Below are 26,468 nucleotides of genomic sequence, written 5' to 3' on the forward strand. Positions count from 1 at the left end.
TTACTGCATTTGACACCATGTGCTCTGCATTAAACAACATGTGCTCACTGCATTAGATAACATGTGCTCACTGCATTAGACAACATGTGCTCGCTGCAATAAACAACATGTGCTCCCTGCAATAGACAATATGTGCTAACTGCATTAGACAACATTTGCTCACTGCATTAGACAACATGTGCTCACTGCATTAGGCAATGTGCGTTCACTGCATCAGAAAAAATGTGCTCACTGCAATAAACAATATGTGCTCACTGCATTAGGCAACTGGTGCTCACTGCTTTAAACCACATGTGCACACTGCATTAAACAACATATGCTCACTGCAGCAGACAACAGGTGCTCACTGCATTAAACCACATGTGCTCACTGCATTAGACAACATGTGCTCACAGCAATAAACAACATGTGCTCACTGCATTAAACAACATGTACTCACTTCATTATACAAGATGTGCTCACTGGAATAAACAACATGTGCTCATTGCATTAGACAAAATGTGCTCACTGCATTAGACAACATTTGATCACTGCATTAAACAACAGTACTAACTGCATTAGACAACATGTGCTCACTGCATTAGACAACATGTGCTCACTGCATTAGACAACATGTGCTCACTGCATTTGACAACATGTGCTCACTGCATTAAACAACATGTGCTCACTGCATTAGACATGTTCTCACTGATATAGACAACATGTGCTCACTGCAATAGACAACATGTACTAACGGCATTAAACAACATGTGTTCACTGCATTAGACAAAATGTGCTCACTGCATTAGACAACAGGTCCTAACTGCACTAAACATGTGCTCACTGCATTAGACAACATGTCCTAACTGCAATAAACAACATGTGCTCACTGCATTAGACAACTAACTGCATTAAACAACATGTGCTCACTGCATTAGATAACATGTACTAACTGCATTAGACAACATGTGCTCCCTGCAATAGACAATATGTACTAACTGCATTAAAAAACATGTGCTCACTGCATTAGACAACATGTGCTCACTGCAATAAACAACATGTGCTCACTTTATTAAACAACATGTGCTCACTGCATTAGACAACATGTGCTCCCTGCAATAGAAAATATGTGCTAACTGCATTAGACAACATTTGCTCACTGTATTAGACAACATGTGCTCACTGCATTAGGCAATGTGTGTTCACTGCATCAGAAAACATGTGCTCACTGCAATAAACAACATGTGCTCACTGCATTAGGGAACAGGTGCTCAATGCTTTAAACCACATGTGCTCACTGCATTAAACAACTTGTGCTCACTGCAGCAGACAACAGGTGCTCACTGCATTAAACCACATGTGCTCACTGCATTAGACAACATGTGCTCACTGCAATAAACAACATGTGCTCACTGCATTAAACAACATGTGCTCACTGCATTAGACAACATGTGCTCACTGCAATAAACAACATGTGCTCACTGTATTAGACAACATGTGCTCACTGCATTAGACAACATGTGTTCATTGCATTAGACAACATATGCTCACTGCAATAAACAACATGTGCTCACTGCATTAAACAACATGTGTTCACTGCATTATACAACATATGCTCACTGCATTTGAAACCATGTGCTGACTGCATTAAACAACATGTGCTCACTGCATTAGACAACATGTACTAACTGCATTAGACAACAGGTGCTTACTGCATTTGACACCATGTGCTCTGCATTAAACAACATGTGCTCACTGCATTAGATAACATGTGCTCACTGCATTAGACAACATGTGCTCACTGCATTAGACAACATGTGCTTACTGCATTTGACACCATGTGCTCTGCATTAAACAACATGTACTAACTGCATTAGACAAAATGTGCTCACTGCATTAGACATGTCCTCACTGATATAGACAACATGTGCTCACTGCATTAAGCAACATGTGCTCACTGCATTAGACAAAATGTGCTCACTGCATTAGACAAAATATACTAACTGCACTAAACAACATGTGTTCAATGCATCAGACAACATTTGATCACTGCATTAGACAACATAAGCTCACTGCTTTAGACAAAATGTGCTCACTGCATTAGACAACATGTGCTCACACCATTAGACAACATGTACGAACTGCATTAGACAACAGGTGCTTACTGCATTTGACACAATGTGCTCTGTATTAAACAACAGGTGCTCACTGCATTAAACCACATGTGCTCACTGCATTAGACAACATGTGCTCACTGCAATAAACAACATGTGCTCACTGCATTAAACAACATGTACTCACTGCATTAGACAACATGTGCTCACTGGAATAAACAACATGTGCTCATTGCATTAGACAACATGTGCTCACTGCATTAGACAACATGTGCTCACTGCATTAGACAACATTTGATCACTGCATTAGACAACATGTACTAACTGCACTAAACAACATGTGTTCACTGCATCAAACAACATTTGATCACTGCATTAGACAACATAATCTCACTGTTTTAGACAAAATGTGCTCACTGCATTAGACAACATGTGCTCACTGCATTAGACAACATGTGCTCACCGCATTAGACAAAATGTGCTCACTGCATTAGACATGTTCTCACTGATAAAGACAACATGCGCTCACTGCATCAGACAACATGTGCTTACTGCATTAAGCAACGTGTGTTCACTGCATTAGACAAAATTTGCTCACTGCATTAGACAACATGTACTAACTGCATTAAACAACATGTGCTCACTGCATTAGACAACATGTGCTCACCGCATTAGACAAAATTTTCTCACTGCATTAGACAACATGTACTAACTGCAATAAACAAAGTGCCCACTGCATTAGGCAAAATGTGCTCACTGCATTAGACAACATTTGATCACTGCATTAGACAACATTTCATCACTGCATTAGACAACATGTGCTCACTGCAATAAACAACGTGCCACCGCAATAGACAAAATGTGCTCACTGCATTAGACAACATGTGTTCACTGCATTACACATGTGCTCACTGCAATAAACAACATGTGCTCACTGCAATAGACAACATGTGCTCACTGCATTAGACTACATGTGCTCACTGCATTAGCAACATGTGCTAACTGCATTAAACAACATGTGCTCACTGCATTAGACAACAGTTGCTCACTGCATTAGACAACATGTGCTCACTGCATTAGACAACAGTTGCTCACTGCATTAGACAACAGGTGCTCACTGCATTAGACAAAAGGTGCTCACCGCATTGGGCCTGCATTTGAGTGATGTACGGTGATAGAAATCCATGTTACACATCACTGAGAGTGAGTACTGCATTCATGCGCACAAACATAGGTAATTGCATGTACAGTTGAAGTCGGATGTTTACATACACTTAGGTTGGAGTCATTAAAACTAGTTTTTCAACCACTCCACACATTTCTTGTTAACAAACTATAGTTTTGGCAAATCGGTTATGTCACGTTCGCTTAAGGAGGAGGACCAATGCGCAGCGTTGAATGCGTACATATTATTTATTACACAGATCACCCGATCAAAACAACGAACGAAACGTGAAGTCCTTCGATACACACAAACCAAAAGGAACAAGAAACCACAACACAAAGTGAAAAGACCGATAGTTAAATATGGCTCCCAATCAGAGACAACCAGCTGACACTCGTTGCCTCTGATTGGGAGTCACTCAGGCCAACATAGATATACAAAACATAGACTTACACACCCTGGCTCAACATAACATAGTCCCCAGAGCCAGGGCGTGACAGTACCCCCCCCCCAAAGGCGCGGACTCCGGCCGCGCCAAACAACCACAACAGGGGAGGGACCGGGTGGGCACTCCGCCTCGGCGGCGGCTCCGGCTCCGGACATGACCCAGGCACGGGTTGTGCTGGACTGACGACGCACACCCCTGGCTTGATGCGTGGAGGAGGAACGGGCCGGACCGGGCTGACGAAGCGCACCCCTGACTTGGTGCGGGGAGCAGGAATGAGCCGGACCGGGCTGACGACGCGCACCACTGACCTGGTGCGGGGAGCTTGGATGGGCCGGACTGGGCTGGCGACGCGCACCACAGACTTGGTGCGGAGAGCAGGAACGGGCCGGACAGGGCTGACGAAACGCACCATAGACTTGGTGCGGAGAGCAGGCACGGGCCGGACAGGGCTGACGACGCGCACCACAGGCTCGGTGCGAGAGGCAGGAACAGGCCGAACCGTACTGGGGACACACGCCACTGGCCCTATGCAGGGATCAGGAACGGGCCGGACCGGACTGGTAATACACCCCAGTACCTCTCGCCGTGCCTCCACACTTTCCCTCTCCTCTGTGACCAGTGGCCCCCTTAACCTGGCGGCCTCCTCTTCACACCCGCTGGACCGCTCCATCGCGGCCTCCTGCTGCCCCGTCGTCCACGTCGTGAGCCCCCCCCTAAAAAATTTCTGGGGTTCTCTCCTCCCCGTGGACCAGGCCTCCCTAGCTCTCGCCAGACTCTCGATCCATTGCTTCATAGACCAGCCTCTCTCCTCTTCACTTAGCGTGGCCCAGCCGAAACTCCTACTCCCCTGATCCCAGGTCCTTCCTCTCTCCTCTTCACGCTGCTTGGTCCATTCTTGGTGGTTTCTTCTGTCACGTTCGCTTAAGGAGGAGGACCAATGCGCAGCGTTGAATGCGTACATATTATTTATTACACAGATCACCCGATCAAAACAACGAACGAAACGTGAAGTCCTTCGATACACACAAACCAAAAGGAACAAGAAACCACAACACAAAGTGAAAAGACCGATAGTTAAATATGGCTCCCAATCAGAGACAACCAGCTGACACTCGTTGCCTCTGATTGGGAGTCACTCAGGCCAACATAGATATACAAAACATAGACTTACACACCCTGGCTCAACATAACATAGTCCCCAGAGCCAGGGCGTGACAGGTTACATCTACTTTATGCATGATACAAGTAATTTTTCCAACAATTGTTTACAGACAGATTATTTCACTTATAATTCACTGTATCACAATTCCAGTGGGTCAGAAGTTTACATACACTAAGTTGACGGTGCCTTGAAACAGCTTGGAAAATTCAAGAAAATGATGTCATGGCGTTAGAAGCTTTTGATAGGCTAATTGACATCATTTGAGTCAATTGGAGGTCTACCTGTGGATGTATTTCAAGGCCTACCTTCAAACTCAGTGACTCTTTGCTTGACATCATGGGAAAATCAAAAGAAATCAGCCAAGACCTCAGAAAAAAAATTGTAGACCTCCACAAGTCTGGTTCATCCTTGGGAGCAATTTCCAAACACCTGAAGGTACCACGTTCATCTGTACAAACAATTGTATGCAAGTATAAACACCATGGGACCACACAGCCGTCATACCGCTCAGGAAGGAGACGCGTTCTGTCTCCTAGAGATGAACGTACTTTGGTGCAAAAAGTGCAAATCAATCCCAGAACAACAGCTACAAAATTATCTATATCCACAGTAAAACAAGTCCTATATCAACATAACCTGAAAGGCCACTCAGCAAGGAAGAAGCCACTGCTCCAAAACCGCCATAAAAAAGCCAGATTATGGTTTGCAACTGCCCATGGTTACAAATAATGCACTTTTTGGAGAGATATCCTCTGGTCTGATGAAACAAAAATAGAACTGTTTGCCCATAATGACCATCGTTATGTTTGGAGGAAAAAGGGGGTCTCTTGCAAGCCGAAGAACAACATCCCAACCGTGAAGCTCGGGGGTGGCAGCATCATGCTGTGGGGGTGTTTTGCTGCAGGAGGGACTGGTGCACTTCACAAAATAGATGGCATCATGAGGAAGGAAAATAATGTGGATATATTGAAGCAATCTCAAGACAGTCAGGAAGTTAAAGCTTGTTCGCAAATGGGTCTTCCAAATGGACAATGACCCCAAGCATACTTCCAAAGTTGTGCCAAAATGGCTTAAGGACAACAAAGTAAAGGTATTGGAGTGGCCATCACAAAGCACTGACCTCAATCCTATAGAACATTTGTGGACAGAACTGAAAAAGCTTGTGCGAGCAAGGAGGCCTACAAACCTGACTCAGTTACACCAGCTCTGTCAGGAGGAATGGGCCAAAATTCACTCAATTTATTGTGGAAAGCTTGTGGAAGGCTACCCGGAACATTTGACCCAGATTAAACAATTTAAATGCAATGCTACCGAATACTAATTGATTGTATGTAAACTTCTGACCCACTGGGAATGTGATGAAAGAAATAAAAGCTGAAATAAATCATTCTCTCTACTATTATTCTGACAGGGAATTTTCACTCTGATTAAATGTCAGGAATTGTGAAAAACTGAGTTTAAATGTATTTGGCTAAGGTGTATGTAAACTTCCGACTTCACCTGTACATGTACACGATCAAACATGAAAACACACAGAGACAAAAATATTATCTGTATACACATAGTGTAACAAACACACACACACACACACACACCCACACACACACACACACACACACACACACACACACACACACACACACACACACACACACACACACACACACACACACACACACGCACGCACACACACACACACACACGCACGCACACACACACACACACACACACACACACACACACACACTGAGTGTCTGAGTGGAGGCCCTTTCCCTGTTAGAGAGATGCTATGGCTCCAAGAGAGAGTGTAAAGAGATAGAGAAAGAGGAGGAGGGATGAGAGGCACTCCCTGTGGTCCGCTCCATGTCCCCAGGCCCCCAGCTCTCCACACAGGAGCCATCCATCTGCCCAATTAAAGCTGCATGAATCATAACCCACTGGCAGCAGACAGACAGACACCTGACCCAGCCCAGTTGCAGCACAACAATATAGATATTACAGTATAACAACACAGCTACATACGACCACCAGTGTTCCTGTAGTGTCATACTAGTGCACTGTCAAGGACCCATGTCTGGGATTACTAGTGAGAGTCTGTCTCTGTAAAGGTCACCAACAGCAAGTCAATGACAGCAGGTCTGCCTCTGTGAAGGTCACCAACAGCAAGTCAATGACAGCAGGTCTGCCTCTGTAAAGGTCACCAACAGCAAGTCAATGATAGCAGGTCTGCCTCTGTAAAGGTCACAAACAGCAAGTCAATGACAGCAGGTCTGCCTCTGTAAAGGTCACCAACAGCAAGTCAATGATAGCAGGTATGCCTCTGTAAAGGTCACAAACAGCAAGTCAATGACAGCAGGTCTTTCAGTCTCAGCCCTATGTGAGTGACTCATACAAGGATGTAGAACACTCTACAGTCGTGGTCAAAAGTTTTGAGAATGACACAAATACAAATTTTCACAAAGTCTGCTGCCTCAGTTTTGATGATGGCAATTTGCAAATACTCCAGAATGTCATGAAGAGTGATCAGATGAATTGCAATTAATTACAAAGTCCCTCTTTGCCATGAAAATGAACTTAATCCCAAAAAAAACATTTCCACTGCATTTCAGCCCTGCCACAAAAGGACCAGCTGCCATCATGTCAGTGATTCTCTCGTTAACACAGGTGAGAGTGTTGACGAGGACAAGGCTGGAGATCACTCTGTCATGCTGATTGAGTTAGAATAACAGACTGGAAGCTTTAAAAGGAGGGTGGTGCTTGAAATCATTGTTCTTCCTCTGTTAACCATGGTTACCTGCAGGGAAACACGTGCCGTCATCATTGCTTTGCACAAAAAGGGCTTCACAGGCAAGGATATTGCTGTTAGTAAGATTGCACCTAAATCAACCATTTATCGGATCATCAAGAACTTCAAGGAGAGATGTTCAATTGTTGTGAAGAAGGCGTCAGGGCACACAAGATAGTCCAGCAAGCACCAGGACCGTCTCCTAAAGTTGATTCAGCTGCGGGATCGGGGCACCACCAGTGCAGAGCTTGCTCAGGAATGGCAGCATTTACATTTACATTTTAGTCATTTAGCAGACGCTCTTATCCAGAGCGACTTACAGTTAGTGAGTGCATACATTATTTTATTTTTCATACTGGCCCCCCGTGGGAATCAAACCCACAACCCTGGCGTTGCAAATGAGCTACATCCCTGCCGGCCATTCCCTCCCCTACCCTGGACGACTTGTGCGCCGCCCCATGGGTCTCCCGGTCGCAGCCAGCTACAACAGAGCCTGGATTCGAACCAGGATCTCGTGTGGCACAGCTAGCACTGCGATGCAGTGAGTGAGTGCAGGCAGGTGTGAGTGCATCTGCACACACAGTGAGGCGAAGACTTTTGGAGGATGGCCTGGTTGTCACGCCCTGACATTGAGATCTCTAGTTGGGTTGGTCAGGGTGTGAAATCGAATGTATATATTTCTATGTTGGCCGGGTGTGGTTCCCAATCAGAGGCAGCTGTCAATCGTTGTCTCTGATTGGGGATCATACTTAGGCAGCCATGTTGCCTACCTTAGTTGGGGGATCTTGTTTCTGGTTTGGCTTGTTTATGTTTAGCCTCTTGAACTTCACGTTCTGTTGGATTTTGTTATTTTGTCGGTGTTTATTAAAATAAACGACTATGTACGCATACCACGCTGCACCTTGGTCCGATCCTTTACACAACAAACGTGACAGAAGATCCCACCACCAACGGACCAAGCAGCGTGAACAGGAGGAGCAGACATCATTGATATGGGAGGAGATATTAGATGGAAAAGGATCATGGACATGGGAAGAGATCCAGGCAGGTATGGATCGCCTTCCTTGGGAGCAGACGGAGGCAGCGAGGGAGAAGCAGCAGGAGGCCCTGAGGCCATGAAAGGGCTGACTGTGGAGGAGGAGGAGGCCGCTATGATAGAGGCCCTCCAAGACATGCAGCTCAGCACTCAGAGAGGAGACCACCACCTTACGGGGGCTGATAGCTGAGAGGGAGCAGGAGATCTCCCTTCAGAGGGAGGCACTGCAGGAGGCCCGCAGGGAGAAGGAGTCAGTGGATGTACTGAGAGAGGAGCTGGCTAGGCAACAGGAGGAGCTGGGAGAGGAGTTAACCCTACAGCAGCAAAGAACGCAGTCCTTAGAGCAGAGGCTGGCGGAGCCAGGTTTCAGAGTAGAGCCAACTCTCCGCACTCGCGTTAAGGAGCGTGGGACCATACAGGCACCCTGTTATGCTGTGATACGCACTGTATCTCCAGTGCGCATTCACAGCCTGGTGCGCTTGCTGCCCGCGCCCCGCTCTTGCCGGGCTAAAGTGAGCATTCAGCTAGGAGGGGTTGTTCGTTGTCTCTGATTGGGGATCATACTTAGGCAGCCATGTTGCCTACCTTAGTTGTGGGATCTTGTTTCTGGTTTGGCTTGTTTATGTTTAGCCTCTTGAACTTCACGTTCTGTTAGATTTTGCTATTTTGTCGGTGTTTATTTAAAAAACGACTATGTACGCATACCACGCTGCACCTTGGTCCGATCCTTTACACAACGAACGTGACACTGGTGTCAAGAAGGGCAGCAAAGAAGCCACTACTCTCCAGGAAAAACATCAGGGACAGACTGATATTCTGCAAAAGGTACAGGAATTGGACTGCTGAGGACTGGGGTAAAGTCATTTTCTCTGATGAATCCCCTTTCCGATTGTTTGGGGCATCCGGAAAACACCTTGTCCGGAGAAGACAAGGTGAGCGCTACCATCAGTCCTGTGTCATGCCAACAGCAAAGCATCCTGAGACCATTCATGTGTGGGGTTGCTTCTCAGCCAAGGGAGTGGGCTCACTCACAATTGTGCCTAAGAACACAGCCATGAATAAAGAATGGTACCAACACATCCTCCGAGAGAAACTTATCCCAACCATCCAAGAACAGTTTGGTGACGACCAATGCCTTTTCCAGAATGATGGAGCACCTTGCCATAAGGCAAAAGTGATAACTAAGTGGCCTGGGGAACAAAACATCGACATTTTGGGTCCATGGCCAGGAAACTCCCCAGACCTTAATCCCATTGAGAACTTGTGATCAATCCTCAAGAGGCGGGTGGACAAACAAAAACCCACAAATTCTGACAACTTCCAAGCATTGATTATGCAAGAATGGGCTGCCATCAGTCAGGATGTGGCCCAGAAGATAATTGACAGCATGCCAGGGCGGATTGCAGAGGTCTTGAAAAAGAAGGGTCAACACTGCAAATATTGACTCTTTGCATAAACTTAATGTAATTGTCAATAAAAGCCTTTGACACTTATGGAATGCTTGTAATTATACTTCAGTATACCATAGTAACATCTGACAAAAATATCTCATTACACTGAAGCAGCAAACTTTGTGAAGACCAAAACTTGTGTCATTCTCAAAACTTTTGACCACGACTGTAGGTGAGATGGTGAACACAGGTATTTGAAGGACAGTGTAAGCAGTTCACAGTGAAAGCACGACAAGGCCTGGATGGACAGCTCTCTGTGAACATCAAAGGTATCCTGTGTGTTAGGGTGTGAGGTTGAGCCTTGTGAGTGAGGATCTCAGACAGCCACCGCTGGGGAATCTAATGACAATCACAGTCAAAGACAACAGCACTCAGTTATCTAACCAGCCATCTGGACCACACAGGCCTGGAAATGCTGCTGTGGAGTCGCTCACTCTTTCACTCTGGACTAACAGGGAGGGGAGAGGGGGATAAGGAGGGAGAGAGAGAGACAGAGAGACAGAGAGAGAGAGAGAGAGAGAGAGAGAGAGAGAGAGAGAGAGAGAGAGAGAGAGAGAGAGAGAGAGAGGGAGAGGGAGAGGGAGGGAGAAGGGGAGAGAAGGTGTAGGAAGTATTTACAGAGGAGAGTTGACACAGTGGAGTAATGGGACACTTTTCTCATTGCATTGACCTAGTGTGAGCCTTCAGGGCAGGTGGTGTGTGCCTTCAGGGCAGGTGGTGTAGCCTTCAGGGCAGGTGGTGTAGCCTTCAGGGCAGGTGGTGTAGCCTTCAGGGCAGGTGGTGTAGCCTTCAGGGCAGGTGGTGTGAGCCTTCAGGGCAGGTGGTGTAGCCTTCAGGGCAGGTGGTGTAGCCATCAGGGCAGGTGGTGTAGCCTTCAGGGCAGGTGGTGTAGCCATCAGGGCAGGTGGTGTAGCCTTTAGGGCAGGTGGTGTAGCCTTCAGGGCAGGTGGTGTAGCCTTCAGGGCAGGTGGTGTAGCATTCAGGGCAGGTGGTGTAGCCTTTAGGGCAGGTGGTGTAGCCTTCAGGGTAGGTGGTGTAGCCTTTAGGGCAGGTGGTGTAGCCTTCAGGGTAGGTGGTGTGAGCCTTCAGGGCAGGTGGTGTAGCCTTCAGGGCAGGTGGTGTAGCCTTCAGGGCAGGTGGTGTAGCCTTCAGGGCAGGTGGTGTAGCCTTCAGGGCAGGAGGTGTAGCCTTCAGGGCAGGTGGTGTAGCCTTCAGGGCAGGTGGTGTGGTGTAGCCTTCAAGGCAGGTGGTGTAGCCATCAGGGCAGGTGGTGTAGCCATCAGGGCAGGTGGTGTAGCCATCAGGGCAGTTGGTGTGAGGTGCTAATCAAGCCCAGCTAAAGTGAGTTATTTTCAGGCGATGCCCTGGCAGGTACACAGCTTGCACAGCTGGTCTCCATGTGAGCTGGAAAATATCTGGCGTCTGACCTAGCCTTGCTGCTACTGTCCTCTTCATCTCAGAGTCATCAGTACACAACCTCCACTGATTTCAATGTGTTCCTTACTATTCACCCTGGACAGGGCTATAGCAGCTAAGGGCAGTTTAACTAGAGTGGGACATCACATACCTGCCTACTAAGCCATTCAGAAATCATTACAACTGCCACACCCAGGAAAACATCAAATAGTCTACATACTGTTTACAAGGTGTCCTTCCCTAATCTCCTTCCCATCATGGCTGCCAATACACAAGATTCAATTCACTTTATTAAGGGGTTCCTATGGTCTATCATAAACCTTTCTATTTCTCACACACTGTCATATCCAAATTGTACCATTTGTAATCTTATTTTTATTATCTCATTGTATATTCTACTGCTGTTTCTGCTGATTGGTATTAATAAAACATGCAAACACAATTAATTGTATTAATCCCCAGAGGGACAACGATCAAAATGTGTAAGAAAAGGTCTCCATCATCTGTCAAGGTTTCAGTGGTAGCTCTGAGGGAAAGGAGAGGAGGAGAGGAAGCTTCACCAGGCGATTGGGACACAGGCTTGGAGCCCTACTGGTCACATGAGCTCTCGAGCTCTGTGGTCACATGACCTCCTCAACATAGGGCTCTTCCTGTTTCACCCTCTGTGTTTGAGAATGGGAGAGTACAGATACTCAAGGGGCTCAGAGAGAGAGACATTCTCTAAAACAAGCCTCTCAGCTTCCATGGAATGTCTCATTTTACACAACAGCACTTTAAGGATGGTCTCCTACAGCGGCAGCCGGCAGTCTCAGTGTGTGTTTATAAAATCTCTGTTTTACACCTGGACTGAAGCAACAACATAGACAGAGATACAGAGAATGACAACGTGAGAGGATATACAGTCTAAAGACACAAGGAGAAACATACAAATAAAGAAAGAGTGAGTATGTGTGTGTGTGTGTGTGTGTGTGTGTGTGTGTGTGTGTGTGTGTGTGTGTGTGTGTGTGTGTGTGTGTGTTGAGAGAGAGAGAGAGAGAGAGAGAGAGAGAGAGAGAGAGAGAGAGAGAGAGAGAGAGAGAGAGAGAGAGAGCGACAGATAGAGAGAGAAAGAGAGAGAGATAGAGAGAGAGAGAGAGAGGAGAGAGAGAGAGAGAGAGAGAGAGAGAGCGAGAGAGAGAGAAGAGATGGTATTCTAAATAAAGAAATTCCAATTGGCTATACTTTAAACTATTTAACATCATCTTCAGCTCTGGCATATTCCCAATATTTGGAACCAAGGACTGAGCACCTCAACCCACAAAAGTGGAGACAAATTTGACCCCAACAACTACAGTGGGATACAGTCAACAGCAACTTTGGGAAAATCCTCTGCAGTATCATTAACAGCAGAATCGTACATTTCCTCAGAAAAAACAATGTACTGAGCAAATGTCAAATTGGCTTTTTACCAAATTACCGTACGACAGACCACATATTCACCCTGCACACCCTAATTGACAAACAAACAAACCAAAACAAAGGCAAAGTCTTCTCATGCTTTGTTGATTTCAAAAAAGCTTTCGACTCAATTTGGCATGAGGGCCTGCTATACAAATTGATGGAAAGTGGTGATGGGGGAAAAACATACGACATTATCAAATCCATGTACACAAACAACAAGTGTACAGTTAAAATTCACAAATAACACACACATTTATTTCCACAGGGCCGTGGGGTGAGACAGGGATGCAGCATAAGCCCCACTCTCTTCAACATATATATATCAACAAATCGGCGAGGGCACTAGAACAGTCTGCAGCACCCGGCCTCACGCTACTAGAATCTGAAGTCAAATTTCTACTGTTTGCTGTTGATCTGGTGCTTCTGTCACCAAGCAAGGAGGTCCTACAGCAGCACCTAGATCTTCTGCACAGATTCTGTCAGACCTGGGCCCTGACAGTAAATCTCAGTAAGACAAAAATAATGGTGTTCCAAAAAAGGTCCAGAAATACAAATTCCATCTAGACACCGTTGCCCTAGAGCACACAAAAAAACTATACATATCTCGGCTTAAAAATCAGCGCCACAGGTAACTTCCACAAAGCTGTGAACGATCTGAGAGACAAGGCAAGAAGGGCCTTCTATGCCATCAAAAGGAACATCAAATTTGACATACCAATTAGGATCTGGCTAAAAATACTTTAATCAGTTATAGAACCCATTGCCCTTCATGGTTTTGAGGTCTGGGGTCCGCTCACCAACCAATAATTCACAAAATGGGACAAACACCAAATTGAGACTCTGCATGCAGAATTCTGCAAAAATATCCTCTGTGTACAACGAAAACACCAGATAATGCATGCAGAGCAGAATTAGGCCGATACCCGCTAATTATCAAAATCCAGAAAATAGTCGTTAAATTCTATAACCACTTAAAAGGAAGCGATTCCCAATTCTTCCATAACAAAGTCATCACCTACAGAGAGATGAACTTGGAGAAGAGTCCTCTAAGCAAGCTGGTCCTGGGGCTCTGTTCACAAACACAAACAGACCCTACAGAGCCCCAGGACAACAACAACAACACAATTAGTCACAACCAAGTCATGAGAAAACAAAAAGAGAATTACTTGACACATTGGAAAGAATTAACAAAAGAACAGAGGAAACTAGAATGCTATTTGGCCCTAAACAGAGAGTACACAGTGGCAGAATACCTGACCACTGTGACTGACCCAAACTTAAGGAAAGCTTTGACTATGTACAGACTCAGTGAGCATAGCCTTGCTATTGAGAAAGGCCGCCGTAGGCAGACCTAGATTTCAAGAGAAGACAGACTATGTGCACACTGCCCACAAAATGAGGTGGAAACTGAGCTGCACTTCCTAACCTTCTGCCAAATGTATGACCATATTAGAGACACATATTTCCCTCAGATTACAGAGATCCACAAAGAATTTGAAAACAAACCCAATTTTGATAAACTCCCTTATCTACTGGGTGAAATACCACTGTGTGCCATCACAGCAGCAAGATTAGTGACCTGTTGCCACAAGAAAAGGGCAACCAGTGAAGAACAAACACCAATGTTAAATACAACCCGTATTTATGTTTATTTATTTTCCCTTTTGTACTTTAACTATTTGCACATTGTTACAACACTGTATACAGACATAATATGACACTTGAAATGTCTTTATTCTTTTGGAACTTCTGAGTGTAATGTTTACTGTTCATTTTGATTGTTTATTTCACTTTTGTTTACTATCTACTTCACTTGCTTTGGCAATGTTAACATATGTTTCCCATGCCAATAAAGCCCTTAAATTGAATTGAATTGAAATTGAATTGAAATTGAAATTGAATTGAGTGAGAGAGAGAGAGAGAGAGAGAGCGGAGACAGAGAGACATGCTAATAGACATGTGCTAGCATGTGTGTGTGTGTTGTGTGTGTGTGTCTGTGTCTGTGTGTCTGTGTGTATGTGTGTGTGTGTGTGTGTGGAGAGCTTCCCAGGTTAAGCTTGCCTATGTCTGGGACTGTCACTTTCATAGTGATGAGTAAACACTAGTGTCCCTGTATCTTTCACAGACACATAGAACAGACACAGACACACACACACACAGACACACACACAGACACACACACACACACACACACACACACACACACACACACACACACACAGACACACACACACACACACACACACACACACACACACCACACACACACACACACACACACACACACACACCACACACACACACACACACAGGCTACACACATAACAGTATTGTAGACCTGCCTCTCCTCAACAACATTCACCTCCAGGCCAGCAAGTCAAGACAGACGGCCAGTCCCAAATCGACCCCAAACCCATACCCCTAGGAATGTGTTGTGTAGCCTAGTTTTGCTGCTTATGTTAAACGTAAACAAACTCTAAAATACCGTAGTACTGTAATGGACCAAGATATCATTGGCCCCCTTATTGACACAAAGCTGTACCCAGTAGGTTTAGCAAGCTAAAACAAACGGGCTCTCCTCACCTCTAAATAGACAATAAACAAACAAGAAAGATGTATGTGCTGAATGTATCTATGTCTGTTTGGTTTTCACTGTCAGGTTAGCGGGTTTGTTTGTGTTTTGCCTTTGGTGGGCAGCTGAATGAGAAGCTCTTTGACTGTATTCAGGAATGGTGGGGTTACTAGCAGAGACTGCACTCATTGGCTAATTATCTGTTTTCCTGGAAGGAGGAGGAGACATTACAAACTAACAGAGGAGGAGGGGGACAACAGGCCCTGCAAGCTACAATCACCATTAGACTCCAAGCTAACAGGAGAGGAGGGGGACAACAGGCCCTGCCAGCTACAATCAATCCATTAGCCTCCAAGCTAACAGGAGAGGAGGGGGACAACAGGCCCTGCCAGCTACAATCAATCCATTAGCCTCCAAGCTAACATGAGAGGAGGGGGACAACAGGCCCTGCCAGCTACAATCAATCCATTAGCCTCCAAGCTAACAGGAGAGGAGGGGGACAACAGGCCCTGCCAGCTACAATCAATCCATTAGCCTCCAAGCTAACAGGAGAGGAGGGGGACAACAGGCCCTGCCAGCTACAATCAATCCATTAGCCTCCAAGCTAACAGGGGAGTAGGGGGACAACAGGCCCTGCCATCTACAATCAATCCATTAGCCTCAAAGCTAACAGGAGAGAAGGGGGACAACAGGCCCTGCCATCTACAATCAATCAATTAGCCTCAAAGCTAACAGGAGAGAAGGGGGACAACAGGCCCTGCCATCTACAATCAACCCATTAGCCTCCAAGCTAACAGGAGGAAATAACACAACACATAGCTGGGCGTATGTACTGTACTATACTATACTGTTATCATACTGTACTGTACTGTACTATACTGTTATCATACCGTACTGTACTATAATGGTATCATACAGTACTGTACTATACAATACTGTTATCATACTGTAGTGTACTATACTATAATGTAATCATATTGTAGTGTACTATACTATACTACACTATACTATACTGGAATCATACTGTACTATACTATACTGTGATCATACTGTACTGTACTATACAGTTATCATACTGTACTGTCATATACTATACTGTATTGTTATCATACTGTACTGTATTATACTGTCATTATACTATAGTATGCTGTAATCATACTGTAGTATACTGTTATCATACTGTACTGTACTATACTGTTATCATACTGTACTGTATTATACTGATATCATGCCATACTAGACTATACTGGTATCATACTGTACTATACTGCACTGTTATCATACTGTACTATACTACACAGTTATCGCAATGTACTGTGACATACTGTTATTATACTGTACTGTATTATACTGTTATCATACTGTAGTGTACTATACTATAATGTAATCATATTGTACTATACTATACTATACTATACTATACTATACCACACTATACTATACTGTAATCATACTGTACTATACTATAATGTGATCATACTGTACTGTACTATACAGTTATCATACTGTACTGTCATATACTATACTGTATTGTTATCATACTGTACTGTATTATACTGTCATTATACTATAGTATGCTGTAATCATACTGTGGTATACTGTTATCATACTGTACTGTACTATACTGTTATCATACTGTACTGTACTATACTGATATCATGCCATACTAGACTATACTGGTATCATACTGTACTATACTGCACTGTTATCATATTGTACTACATTACACAGTTATCACAATGTACTGTGACATACTGTTATTATACTGTACTGTATTATACTGTTATCATACTGTACTGCACTATACTGTTATCATCCTGTACTGTATTATACTATACTGATATCATACTGTACTGTACTATACTATACTGTAATCATAATGTGCTGTACTAAACTACACTGTACTCATACTGTACTGTACTATAATATATTGTAATCATGCTGTACTGTACTATATTGTTATCATACTGTACTGTACTATACTATACTGTAATCATACTGTACTGTACTATACTATACTGTTATCATACTGTACTATACTATACTACACTGTTATCATACTGTACTATAGTGTTATCATACTGTACTGTACGGTACTGTACTATACTGTTATCATACTGCACTGCACTATACTGTTATCATACTGCACTGTACCATACCGTTATCATACTGTACTATCCTATACTGTTATCATACCATACTATACTACACTATATGGTCATCACACTGTACTGTACTATACTGTTATCATACTGTACTGTACCATACCGTTATCATACTGTACTAGACTTTACTGGTATCATATTGTACTATACTACACTGTTATCATATTGCACTATACTACATGGCATGATATCAGTATAGTACAGTACAGTATGATAGCAGTATAGTACAGTACAGTATGATCACATTATAGTATAGTACAGTATGATTACAGTATAGTATAGTATAGTGTAGTATAGTATAGTATATCACAGTACATTATGATTACAGGATAGTATAGTACAGTATGATTACAGTATAGTATAGTACAGCACGGTATGATAACAGTATAATACAGTACTGTATGATAACAGTATGTTACAGTACATTGCGCAATGTACTGTAACATACTGTTAGCATACAGTACTGTATTATACTGTTATCATACCGTGCTGTACTGTACTATACTATACTGTAATCATACTGTACTATACTATCCTGTAAGCATAATGTACTGTGCTATACTATACTATACTACACTATACTATACTGTAATCATACTGTACTGTACTATACTGATATCATACCATACTAGACTATACTGGTATCATACTGTACTATACTGCACTGTTATCATATTGTACTATACTACACATTTATTGCAATGTACTGTGACATACTGTTATTATACTGTACTGTATTATACTGTTATCATACTGTCCTGCACTATACTGTTATCATACTGTACTGCACTATACTATACTGTAATCATACCGTGCTGTACTTAACTACACTGTACTCATACTGTACTGTACTATAATATATTGTAATCATGCTGTACTGTACTATACTGTTATCATACTGTACTGTACTATACTATACTGTAATCATACTGTACTGTACTATACTATACTGTTATCATACTGTACTATACTATACTACACTGTTATCATACTGTACTATACTGTTATCATACTGTACTGTACGGTACTGTACTATACTGTTATCATACTGCACTATACTGTTATCATACTGCATTGTACCATACCGTTATCATACTGTACTATACTGGTATGTCAGATGGAATAGGCCTACTCAGTATGTCACTGAATCTGATGAACATCATCATTATAGTCTATACATATACACACCCTTATACAGTGAGGGAAAAAAGTATTTGATCCCCTGCTGATTTTGTATGTTTGCCCACTGACAAAGACATGATCAGTCTATAATTTTAATGGTAGGTTTATTTGAACAGTGAGAGTGTCACAGAATCAGCCGAGGCTGCTCCTCCTCCCTGCTCGGGCAGGCTTCGGCGTTCGTCGTCCCCGGAGTACTAGCTGCCACCGATCTATGTTTCAGTGTTTGACTTGTTGTGTCCTGATTGTGTACACCTGTTCCCCATTATGTTGTATTGTATTCCCTATTTAACCCTCTGTCGTGCATTGTGTGTTGTGTGTTATTGATTGCGTCATCGGCAGTGTTCGTGTGCGGGTTGTTTGTTTCCTCCGATGTTTGGAGATTGTTTTTTCACTGGTTACTTTCGATTAAAATACGGTTTCCAGTAAGCTCTGTGTCCTGCGTGTGACTTCGCCTACCGCATTTCACTGTCGCCATCTGACAGAGAGACAGAATAACAACAACAAAATCCAGAAAAACGCATGTCAAAAATGTTATAAATTGATTTGCATTTTAATGAGGGAAATAAGTATTTGACCCCTCTGCAAAACATGACTTAGTACTTGGTGGCAAAACCCTTGTTGGCAAACACAGAGGTCAGACGTTTCTTGTAATTGGCCACCAGGTTTGCACACATCTCAGGAGGGATTTTGTCCCACTCCTCTTTGCAGATCTTCTCCAAGTCATTAAGGTTTCGAGGCTGACGTTTGGCAACTCGAACCTTCAGCTCCCTCCACAGATTTACTATGGGATTAAGGTCTGGAGACTGGCTAGGCCACTCCAGGACCTTAATGTGCTTCTTCTTGAGCCACTCCTTTGTTGCCTTGGCCGTGTGTTTTGGGTCATTGTCATGCTGGAATACCCATCCACGACCCATTTTCAATGCCCTGGCTGAGGGAAGGAGGTTCTCACCCAAGATTTGACGGTACATGGCCCCGTCCATCGTCCCTTTGATGCGGTGAAGTTGTCCTGTCCCCTTAGCAGAAAAACACCCCCAAAGCATAATGTTTCCACCTCCATGTTTGACGGTGGGGATGGTGTTCTTGGGGTCATAGGCAGCATTCCTCCTCCTCCAAACATGGCGAGTTGAGTTGATGCCAAAGAGCTCGATTTTGGTCTCATCTGACCACAACACTTTCACCCAGTTCTCCTCTGACTCATTCAGATGTTCATTGGCAAACCTCAGATGGGCCTGTATATGTGCTTTCTTGAGCAGGGGGACCTAGCGGGCACTGCAGGATTTCAGTCCTTCACGGCGTAGTGTGTTACCAATTGTTTTCTTTGTGACTATGGTCCCAGCTGCCTTGAGATCATTGACAAGATCCTCCCATGTAGTTCTGGGTTGATTCCTCACACACATATATATATATATATATATATATATATATATATATATATATATATATATATATACACACACTCTAATATACTATCTATATATATATACACACACTCTAATATACTATCTATATATATATACAGTGAGGGAAAAAAGTATTTGATCTCCTGCTGATTTTCTTAAAGGGAGTGCTCCTAATCTCAGCTTGTTACCTGTATAAAATACACCTGTCCACAGAAGCAATCAATCAATCAGATTCCTAACTCTCCACCATGGCCAAGACCAAAGAGCTCTCCAAGGATGTCAGGGACAAGATTGTAGACCTACACAAGGCTGGAATGGGCTACAAGACCATCGCCAAGCAGCTTGGTGAGAAGGTGACAACAGCTTGTGCGATTATTCGCAAATGGAAGAAACACAAAAGAACTGTCAATCTCCCTCGGCCTGGGGCTCCATGCAAGATCTCACCTCGTGGAGATGCAATGATCATGAGAACGGTGAGGAATCAGCCCAGAACTACACGGGAGGATCTTGTCAATGATCTCAAGGCAGCTGGGACCATAGTCACCAAGAAAACAATTGGTAACACACTACGCCGTGAAGGACTGAAATCCTGCAGCGCTCGCAAGGTCCCCCTGCTCAAGAAAGCACATATACAGGCCCGTCTGAAGTTTGCCAATGAACATCTGAATGATTCAGAGGAGAACTGGGTGAAAGTGTTGTGGTCAGATGAGAAAATTGGTCGTGGATGGGTATTCCAGCATGACAATGACCCAAAACACACGGCCAAGGCAACAAAGGAGTGGCTCAAGAAGAAGCACATTAAGGTCCTGGAGTGGCCTAGCCAGTCTCCAGACCTTTATCCCATAGAACATCTGTGGAGGGAGCTGAAGGTTCGAGTTGCCAAATCTCAGCCTCGAAACCTTAATGAGTTGGAGAAGAGGAGTGGGACAAAGAGGAGTGGGACAAAATCCCTCCTGAGATGTGTGCAAACCTGGTGGCCAACTACAAGAAACGTCTGACCTCTGTGATTGCCAACAAGGGTTTTGCCACCAAGTACTAAGTCATGTTTTGCAGAGGGGTCAAATACTTATTTCCCTCATTAAAATGCAAATCAATTTATAACATTTTTGACGTGCGTTTTTCTGGATATTTTTGTTGTTATTCTGTCTCTCACTGTTCAAATAAACCTACCATTAAAATTATAGACTGATCATGTCTTTGTCAGTGGGCAAACATACAAAATCAGCAGAGGATCAAATACTTTTTTCCCTCACTGTATATACACACACCCTTAGCTCTGAGCTGTCAACATATCCCTGGCCTGTACACAACTCAATAAATATGCTTTCTGCGCTTTGTCCTGACCGTCATAGTGTTAAGAGGTTAGGTTTGACAGGATGAAGCCCAATAGCGCCTAGGCCTATCGCGTGTTGAAGACATCTGTAGTCGCTTGCCTCTCATCGTCACCCAGACCCCTCCCACTGTGTGTGTGTGAGGAGGAGGACTGCATGTGCTGGTGTCAGTCAGAATAGCACCATTGAGCCAGTCTTGAAGATCAGTGTGCACTATGCCTAGAGACAGCAGGTCATTTGGCATCCACAGGCTTTACCCCAGACAGTTGGACAGACGGACGGACAGACAGGCGGTTACAGGGAGAGAGAGAAAGAGAGAGAAAGAGGGAGAACATTGGAGAAATTGAGTAAAGTAGGATAGAACAGCTTTTATTGAAGTGAGAAGCATTTCCTGTATTCCTGTAACTCGTCCCAACTCTCTCTTTCTCTTTCTCTGAGAGAGAGAGAGAGATGGAGGGAGAGATGGAGAGAGACTGATCATAACAAACAAATTAACCCAGCAGATTACATCTTCATGGTGCATTGGAGGGAGCAATATGTTCTGCCTCACTCTCCCAGAATGCACTAAAGAGCCCACTTCCATCCTCCATTAGTTTTCCTACTATGACAACGGATGAATCCATGCACTACTGAATGATGGGAACTGTAATGCAGCACTTCTAGTTCTGTAGCCCAGCGATGCAAAGAGCCCTTCCAGCACATACACTAGATGACCAACAATATGTGGACACCTGCTCGTCAAACATCTCATTACAAAGTTGGTCCCCCCTTTGCTGCTATAACAGCCTCCAGTCTTCTGGGAAGGCTTTCCACTAGATGTTGGAACATTGTTGCAGGGATTAGGCATGGCTCGCAGGCGGCGTTCCAATTCATCCCAAAGGTGTTCGGGGTTGAGGTCAGGGCTGTGTGCAGGCCAGTCAAGTTCGTCCACATCGATCTCGACAAGCCATTTCTGTATGGACCTTGCTTTGTGCACGGGGGGGATTGTCATAATAAAACAGGAAAGGGCCTTCCCCAAACTGTTGCCACAAAGTTGGAAAGCACAGAATCATTTAGAATGTCATTGTATGCTGTAGCGTTAATATTTCCCTTCACTGGAACTAAGGGGCGTAGCCCGAACCATGAAAAACAGCCCCAGACAATTATTCCTCCTCCACCAAACTTTACATTTTAGTCACTTAGCAGACGCTCTTATCCAGAGTGACTTACAGTTAGTGAGTGCATACATTTGTATTGTTATTACTGGTCCCCCGTGGGAAACGAACCCACAACCCTGGCATTGCAAACACCATGCTCTACCAACTGAGCTACACGGGACTACATTACAGTTGTCACTACGCATTTTGGCAGGTAGCGTTCTCCTGGCATCCGCCAAACCCAGAGTCGTCTGTCGGACTGCCAGATGGTGAAGCGTGATTCATCACTCCAGAGAATGCGTTTCCAATGCTCCAGAGTCCAATGTCGGCGAGCTTTACACCACTCCAGCCGACGCTTGGCAATGCTCATGGTGATCTTAGGCTTGTGTGCGGCTGCTCGGCCATGGAAACCCATTTCATGAAACTCCAGACGAACAGTTATTGTGCTGATGTTGCTTCCAGAGGCAGTTTGGAACTCGGTAGTGAGTATTGCAACCGAGGAGAGACGATTTTTACGCACTACGCGCATCAGCACTCGGCAGTCCCGTTCTGTGAGCTTGTGTGGCCTACCACTTCATGGCTGAGCCGTTGTTACTCCTAGATGTTTCGACTTCACAATAACAACATTTACAGTTGACCAGGGCAGATCTAGCAGGGCAGACATTTCACAAACTGATTTGTTGGAAAGGTGTCATCCTATGACGGTGCCACGTTGAAAGCCACTGAGCTCTTCAGTAAGGCAATTCTTACTGCCAATGTTTGTCTATGGAGATTGCATGGCGGTGTGCTCGATTTTATACACCTTTTAGCAACGGTGTGGCTGAAATAGTTAATCCACAAATTTGAAGGGGTGTCCACATACTTTTGTATATACTGTATAGTGTATCTACTAGGTAAGGTCATAGCTTCACATATGATATATTATAAATGTATACCCCATGCAGAATGGCTTCATCATTTAAAACCTGATCTGATCTGTGAAGATAGTGAGGTTAGAAAGTGTTTCAGATGAAGAAAGGATAAGTGGTTACTGGATTTGGGTTAATAGTGGCTGGCTCTGTGGCAAGTTACTTTCAAAGCTGAACCTGAGAAAAGTATCCTTTTCACAACAGAACATGGTATAAATACGTCCGTTTCCTTTTCTATCATTCTAAAACTCTACATACCTATACTTACTAACTGACTGCCTGTGACTCATTTGTGCTTTCTCCCTGCATGTGTGTGTGTGTATGTATGTGTACGTGTGTTTAAGGGCCTGCTGATGTAGACCAGTACTGACGGGAGGCAGGCAGCCAGTGAGTCTCGTCACAGATGCCTGCCAGCTCCTTTAGTACAAAACAAGCTGCTCACACTCCCTTCTTTCTCTCTCTCTCCCTCTACCTCTACTTCACCTCTCTCTCTCCCTATCCTTTCTCTCTCTCCCTATCCTTTCTCTCTCTCCCTATCCTTTCTCTCTCTCCTATCCTTTCTCTCTCTCTACATTCTCTTTCTACACCTCTCTCTCTCTCTCTCTCTCTCTCTCTCTCTCTCTCTCTCTCTCTCTCTCTCTCTCTCTCTCTCTCTCTCTCTCTCTCTCTCTCTCTCTCTCTCTCTCTCTCTCTCGCTCTCTCTCCTCTCTCTCTCTCTCTCTCTCTCTCCATCTCTCTCTCCTTTTCCCTCTCTCTCCTCTTTTGTTCTTCACTCAGAGACAGACCAATGGTTGTCATGTTGCCAGAGAAAGACCAATGGTTGCCATGTTGACAGAGACAGACCAATGGTTGTCATGTTGCCAGAGAAAGACCAATGGTTGCCATGTTGACAGAGACAGACCAATGGTTGCCATGTTGACAGAGAACAGACCATTGGTTGCCATGTTGACAGAGGCAGACCAATGGTTGCCATGTTGACAGAGACATACCAATGGTTGCCATGTTGACAGAGACAGACCAATGGTTGCCATGTTGACAGAGAACAGACCATTGGTTGCCATGTTGACAGATGCAGACCAATGGTTGCTATGTTGACAGAGGAGGCCAATGGTTGCCATGTTGACAGAGACATACCAATGGTTGCCATGTTGACAGAGTCAGATCAATGGTGGCCATGTTGACAGAGTCAGACCAATAGTGGCCATGTTGACAGCTTTTTATTCCTACTTTCAAATGAGTCACTCATGCTACTAACAGTCAAAGGAAATAATAATTGTCAATTTCCTGATGTAACAATGATTATCAATTAAGGAGAGAGAGAATGAGAGAGATAAAGAAAGAGTAGAGAAGAAAGGAGGCAGTAATATGTATAATATATAATATATATGTGAGTGTGATGTAGCCTTCTGACTGGACACACCCACCCCTTTGGACATACTCACCCCCTTGGACAGACCCAACCCCTCTATGTTTATTTTCCCTTTTGTACTTCAATTGACATTTTTTTTGTATATATCCATAAAAATGATGCCAGCTGATTCATGATTTCGACTGGCTGTGAACTGCTGCCTGCCTGTCTGTCTCGTCCTGACACATTCAATACTATGTTGCAAATGTCGGAGACAGACAGCAAGGTTTATACAAATCTCCACTGTTGAAAACTAAATGTTAGTCTAAAAGAAATGTGAGATAAAGTTTGATGCTTTTTATAGTGGAGATCAAGTTTATAAATTGTCTGGCTGTGCTGATGAGACAGTGGATTGCGCAGTCAGATGGAACAGAGTAAATAGGCATTTTAACGTCATAGATTTAGCTGGTGGTAACATGTGGAATAGACACCGGCTGGAATGCGGTTTTAACCAATCAGCATTCAGGATTAGACCCACCCGTTGTATAATGTGTGAAATACCTCAGTGTGCCATCACAGCAGCAAGATGTGTGACCTGTTGCCACAAGAAAAGGGCAACCAGTGAAGAACAAACACCAATGTTAAATACAACCCATATTTATGATTATTTATTTTCCCATTTGTACTTTAACTATTTGCACATTGTTACAACACTGTATATATACATAATATGACATTTGAAATGTCTTTATTCTTTTGGAACTTCTGAGTGTAATGTTTACTGTAAATATTTATTGTTTATTTCACTTTTGTTTACTATCTACTTCACTTGCTTTGGCAATGTTAACATACGTTTCCCATGCCAATAAAGCCCTTAAATTGAGAGAGAGAGAGAGAGAGAGAGAGAGAGAGAGAGAGAGAGAGAGAGAGAGAGAGAGAGAGAGAGAGAGAGAGAGAGCTGTGCCTCAGTGTAATGCAGACTCAGTCATCTCTGTTACTATAACAGCTCACAGCTCACATCTGGCCTTACCTTCACTAGATGATCCAGACAAGTCCATGATGACGTACACCCTCCCCTCAGGCTCCAAGTCAATCTGGAAGAGAACAACAAAACAGAACAAACTGTCAGCTTTCATACTGGAGTAAAAACATGTTATAGTATGGTATGGCAGCATGAAACCATATCAATGTCAGTAGAAAATACCCCCCCCCCTCACACACACACACAAACCAGAGAAGGCTGGTGGGAGGAGATATAGGAGGACGGACTCATTGTAATGGCTGGAATGGAATTAATGGAACAGTATCAATCACATGGAAACTACATGTTTGACTCCGTTCCATTAATTCCATTCAAGCCATTACAATGAGCCCGTCCTCCTATATCTCCTCTCACCAGCCTCCACTGACAGACACACACACATACTGTA

The 26,468-nt window shown here is 44.0% G+C and overlaps 1 protein-coding gene across 1 annotated transcript in view; it reads right to left on the bottom strand.

Annotated features, from left to right (window-relative positions):
* LOC311116016 (protein kinase C epsilon type-like) overlaps nucleotides 1-26,132 on the bottom strand; it is a gene marked incomplete at both ends in the record, with an annotated part of 66,841 nt that extends 40,709 nt beyond the window's left edge. Inside the window, one exon of the mRNA XM_084191144.1 lies at nucleotides 26,069-26,132. Coding sequence (XP_084047270.1) covers nucleotides 26,069-26,132 — 64 coding nt within the window. The remainder of the gene's footprint in view (nucleotides 1-26,068) is intronic.
* Between the last annotated feature and the right edge of the window lie 336 nt (nucleotides 26,133-26,468).

The sequence above is a fragment of the Coregonus lavaretus genome, assembly GCF_964263955.1.
Source record: "Coregonus lavaretus genome assembly, contig: HAP1_SCAFFOLD_2433, whole genome shotgun sequence".
Classification (NCBI taxonomy): domain Eukaryota; kingdom Metazoa; phylum Chordata; class Actinopteri; order Salmoniformes; family Salmonidae; genus Coregonus; species Coregonus lavaretus.